Source organism: Anoplopoma fimbria, chromosome 20 (assembly GCF_027596085.1).
Source record: "Anoplopoma fimbria isolate UVic2021 breed Golden Eagle Sablefish chromosome 20, Afim_UVic_2022, whole genome shotgun sequence".
NCBI classification, from domain to species: domain Eukaryota; kingdom Metazoa; phylum Chordata; class Actinopteri; order Perciformes; family Anoplopomatidae; genus Anoplopoma; species Anoplopoma fimbria.
In genome coordinates this window covers 464,347-470,000 of record NC_072468.1, presented here as the reverse complement: position 1 = coordinate 470,000, position 5,654 = coordinate 464,347, and the positions used below count along the sequence as shown (strand labels likewise).

Below are 5,654 nucleotides of genomic sequence, written 5' to 3'. Positions count from 1 at the left end.
CAGAATAAAGAGCCTTTGTCAGGACTTATCAAACTCACCTCTTCCGTCTGTCTCATCTCTAGACCAAACTTTTAGGACCTACTCATTCATTGTTTGTTGTCCACTTTGTATTCCCTTGAACTTTGAAACACCACTCAAACAGGGTTCAGAGGAAAGCCATTGTTACAACATTTTCAAGTACCCGTTTCCGCTTCTTGGAGATTGTTCCATAATCAAAATTCAAGCCATATTGTTTTCACTTCATTTTTCTGATGTACCCACTGACCCAGAGTTCCTGTCTGGAGGTGGATGTTATATTTACCCTACCCCATTGACTCAACACAAGACAAGGTGGTGTTAAAACAAAGACAAAACCACAAGCTCATTTGAGGCTGTTACTCTGTGCTGTTATCCGCTCTGCTCTGCTTTCTTACCCTAGAGCCTGGAGCCAGATAACAGCCAACAGCAACGCTCGTACACATGAGTGTGTACACACACCCCAGACACACAAACGGGAACAGTTCAGGAAACTCCTGCTTGGTTATGGGAACATGACAGAGCTCTTTCCATGTTATGTAAATTATGGCATACAACATTGTACTGTACTTTCCTGTATGCCATATATCATTACTCAGGGAAATGCTGGTTGAGTCTTGACAGATTAGACCATGTAAATCCTCCAGGGGCATCTTCAGAGGATCATCGTGAAGAAATACGTACACAGAATGGCCCACGTATTGTGTTCAAGTGCATTAAACTAACACTAATCAGATGCAGTGGTTATACCAGGTACCACCTTGTGGCAAAACAAAGAACAACACCTCCACAAACATGAAAGTGGGGACATTTCTAAGAGTAAAGCATTTCTTAGAGGTACATTTTAGTTTTTTGGCATTTGCAGCCCTGCAGGAAACTTTTGTGAACATGGTTCGTGAACACAGTCGTGCTTACTGAGCTAGTTCTGCAGTCCAAATAGACTAATGTGACCGACTTTAATTTCAAGTCAAGTAAAGTCAAGTTTATCTATATAGCCAACAAAAATCAGAAGCTGGCCTAGAGGGCTTAAAAATCTAACCATCATAAGACTTGGACTAAATAAAGTTTTCTGTTACCTGATTATCTGATTTGAGCTTCTCTTCTGCCATCAGATTCCTGCGGACATCGTGGAAGAGGTGGATCGGTCAGAGATGATTCCTCATGAAGTCTATGGAGCTCATTTTGTGAGCTGGAGTGACTCCATCTTCTCTGGTCTGAGACCTGGAGCCGTCTAACAGTGAACACAAAGAGAGCCGGAGCCACAGCGCACACAGAGAGGCAGCCCGCTGCACACAACCATTGGGTGGAGGAGGTCGACAAAGAAAGACCCGCGACCACTTTAAATTACTAACTGGGGATATTAAAACCACATTACATTACATTACATTACAGTCATTTAGCTGACGCTTTTATCCAAAGCGACTTACAGGAAGTGTAACCACGCTGGTACAATGAAATCCAACCAGGAGCGAAGTAATGGATGTCTGCCTCCTAAGAAGCGTGAGATCCTGGCTCTAGAGCAGAGGCCAGTGGTGGTAGCCACAGCAACACCTCCAGCTGCAGTGGTCAACGATAGTCCCCACACAGAGAACCTAGCATGGCTGGCAAGTGTAGCCAGTGAACGCTGCAAATCCAGGGACGCAGAGAGCCCAAGATGTCCCATCTCCTCCACTTCCTCCCCTTCTCCCTCCCATTCTATCCCTTCCTCGACCACTCCTCTGTCCGCGGTGCCCCTGGCCTCTCTGCCTACAGTTTACCCCACAGCCCTTCCCCAGCAGGCCGGGACTATCCAGTTTGCTCAGCTGGGACCTAACGTTCAGTTCATCAGCTCGGGGCCCTATGCTGGCTACATCTCGTCTCACATCATCTCCACCAACGCTGGTTCTGCACATAACCACTCCGCCATAGTACAGCGTCCCCAGCTGGACGGTTACACCACTGCCCTCATCTCCCCCAACGCTAAAGGGGAGCAGCAGTTTCATATAGGCCTCTCTCCCTCAGAACTGGCTCCTGTGTCGCTTCCTAGCTCTCCCCAAGTCACCAGCCAGTACATTCACTTGGACAGCAGAACACCGCTGGCTGTAAGCGGAAACGCCGTCACTTCATCCACGGCCCACCTCCAGCTCCACCCTCACACGGCCGTCCTCCCTCAAACGCTCACACTCGCTCCCTCCCAGCTTTTAGTGCAGTATGCAGATGGTTCAGTTGGAAAGAAACCAGAGGGGCATGCCAAGGGTGTGCTGAATGGTGAATTAGAGTTGGTCAAACATACTAAACATCCCGGTCATCAAGTGAACCATCAGCAGGTCCAGAGCTATGAGGCCAGACATATCCTCCTGCCCGCTGACTACGGCCAAAACCATTCAGGACTCCAGACCTCCTTGGTGCTGTTGGCCCAGCCCAACCATGGATCTGAACGTGAAACTGGCTCAAATAAGTTCTCGTTTGTCCAGACTGAGAAAGGAGGCATCTGTTTGGGGAAACCAGTGTCCAGATCATCCTCATTCACCTCCCTCTCTTCCTCAGATGTGATTAAGTCCGTTGCTCCTCATACAGTCATCCAGACCACTCTGCCCCATGAGGAGCTGCCAGCCAGTCTCTATACCTCCACACAGCCACCCATCATTGGCTACATCACCAGTTCAAATCAGCACGCTGTCAGCTACCATGCGGCACTGCCTCAGCACCTGGTGATCCCCAGTGGCCAGTCCCTCTTCATTCCAGTCAGTGGCACCAATAACGGCACAGAAATCGAGGTCAGTCGTACTGTCAGCACCCTGACTGCTACGACTACCCCTCAAATATCCACCGCCATGCCGCACGCCTATCTGGCCACAGCCCTGTCTAAGTGTGAGGCGCTCGGGCCAGATGGAAATCAAACCCCCCATGCCGTCGCTCAGGCACCAGCGATGCCAGTCCTGCCCTCAAACCCGGCTCCTGCAGCGGTGGCAGCTCCCTCCCCAACTCCTGCTCATGTCCCCAGTCCCGCCCCTGTTTCCATCCAAGCCTCCCACTCCATCTCCCCTCCCTCCTCCCCTGTGGCGCTTCCTCCATTCTTCATGCGAGGATCCATCATCCAGCTGGCGGACGGGGAGCTGAAGCGCGTGGAGGACCTGAAGACGGAGGACTTCATTCAGAGTGCTGAGATTAGTAGTGAGCTGAAGATTGATTCCAGCACTGTTGAGCGTATTGACAGTGGACAGAGTCCTAATGCTGTGGTCATACAGTTTTCTGTGGGAGAGCTCAAAGCCCAGGTAAGTTATTCCACATTCATCACTCTTGTATGATTCATCAAAAAAAAATGTGAGCTACTTCGTATCAGTCTGTGGTGCCAGAGATAGCATAAAAAAAGCCACTGTGGCAGATAGGAATACACACATAAATAAATAGTCCCCAGAATTCTGTATTCTATCTAAATGTAATGGTAGTGATAAGAAAATGTAAACAGGGATCCACTAGTGATGTGCTCACTATGGTCATCAATTTAGCCGTCAGCTGCAAACTAAAAATCCATGTAATTAATCTCCGATGCAGTACTGAGAGAATTGAGAACAATCCTCTTTCTCATCATTATTTTCACATCATAATGTTCCAACCTACCGGTTGTTTCACATCTCTACCAAAGCTCCTCCTTCTTGTGTACCAGATGCCAAAATGTAACATTTAATTGTGCAGACCTGGGCTTTTGAAAGGCAAAAAGCCATTACTTTTACACATGAATAAAACCAGAAATGTTACAGCCCCCATGTCTGTAAATGGTTGCTCCGATCCAACTTTTTCAGTTCAAATACAGATGCGAGATCTGGGCTTTGGGTATCAACTGATGGATTTACTGAATTCTTTTTCTTTATTTGGCTTGGTTTCGAGCCCCCATTCACAGTGCACCATGCTAACCAATGCACCACTGTGCCCAATATAACAGGAATTCCAGCAGGTGTAAACCTTTTAAATGCAACAAAAAAATGGTCAAAACTTACACAGTCAGTCCTACCTTCTGGACTAAAGGTGACCTCATTCAAAAATGTCCTCAAACATGTCGTTGGCATTTCTGTACAGCAATGTGATTTTTTCACAGACATATATTTATCACTATTGATACTGATATATCTGTGATAAACCAAGGTTTTATTAGCTTGGCCAATAATTAATGAATGGTTAACAGAGTCTCATGATACAAAAAACTGATCAACAAACTGGAGCCATGCAACAGAATTATTTCCAAGATGCATAATCCCATGCAAATGTGGCGCATAGGTTCTTTAAACAGATGTGTTTCTTTCATAAATCCTCTCCAAATATTTCAGTCTGTATCCAGCTAAAAGCTAACAGTGTCTGTTGTGCATGTGCTCATCTCCAGGTGTGTGTGGAGGTGCTGGTGGAGTATCCCTTCTTTGTATTTGGCCAGGGCTGGTCATCCTGCTGCCCAGACAAGACCACCCAGCTGTTTGAGCTGTCCTGCGCTAAGCTGTGTGTGGGTGACGTGTGCGTGTCGCTGACCCTCCGCAGCTTGAGGACCACTTCAGTAACAGACAGCCAGTCTTTGGGGACCAAACTGAAGACCGGTCACTTCTCTGACTCCTGTCACAGTTTGGATGCCACCGTAACAATTAGTACCGGTCAAAACACTGCAGGCAGAAATAGTGGCCTCCTCATGAAGGCTTCCAGTGCAGACAGGCTGGAGAGGGAGCAGGTTACAGGACCAGGACCAGAGGAGGGGCTCTACGGAGCTGGACCAATGCTTGCAGTCTCTGGGACTGTAGAAGTGAGACAAGGATCAGTGAAAACAGACATGCCTGCTCTTACCAAAATTCAATGCGGTGATCCAGAGAGACCTACAGTCCGCAAGAGACGCTGGTCAGCTCCAGAGCGTGACCAGACTGAACGAGCTGAGGAGGAGCCTCCTCTGACTCTACCCAAACCTTCCTTCATCCCTCAGGAGGTTAAAATCAGCATAGAGGGCCACTCCAGTACTGGGAGTGAAAGGTGTTTGAATAAAAGAATAAACTGTTGAGAGAAGTTTTAAGGAATTTTGATTACCTGTGGTTTGCTTTGTGTTTATTCCCTCTCTTTCCAGACTACTGTAATATAGGCTGAGTTTACACAGTATTTACATGTTTTCTTTTCCTTCACACAAGTCTGATACCTACAATGAAGTACAGCAGAGCACCTTCATAAGTGGTATCAAACACGAGATCAGTGCAATCATTGCTTAAAGCAAAAATGAATGCAGCGTGAATGTTGAGCATGAATGGAAGTCAGACACCTGAGAGATTTTTGACCTGCATGTCACACATCATAAGCTGATTCCTCTTTGTCACGTGGCAGACCAGTCGACCATTCCTCTTATCACATGAACAAGCACAGACCCCGATGTCAGTGTGTACAAAGTGGGTAAACATATTTGGATTATCAACCTGTTTGTTTCGCTGTTTATTTGGTTTGTAGTGATGTTTAAGAGACCGTGTTTCAATGATAATGCTCAATCGTCATGGCTGTGATCTTTGCCTTGTGTTCCTGATGAGGTTTTATTTTATTACCGTTATTTTTTCATTTTCATACCATTTCAGATGAGTGCGCTGCCACGGGGGGCCCTGGGCCACTTGTCTCCATGTATATGTGCCTGTGTGTGTGTGTGTGTG

At 47.0% G+C, this 5,654-nt stretch overlaps 1 protein-coding gene across 1 annotated transcript in view; it reads left to right on the top strand.

Moving 5' to 3' along the window:
• Positions 1 to 5,654, top strand: part of LOC129109665 (ataxin-1-like) — an 8,508-nt gene extending 2,854 nt beyond the window's left edge. The window contains exons 2-3 of the mRNA XM_054621780.1: positions 1,128 to 3,269; positions 4,373 to 5,654. Of these exons, the coding sequence (XP_054477755.1) occupies positions 1,467 to 3,269; positions 4,373 to 5,026 (2,457 nt within the window). The 5' untranslated portion in view covers positions 1,128 to 1,466 and the 3' untranslated portion in view covers positions 5,027 to 5,654. The remainder of the gene's footprint in view (positions 1 to 1,127; positions 3,270 to 4,372) is intronic.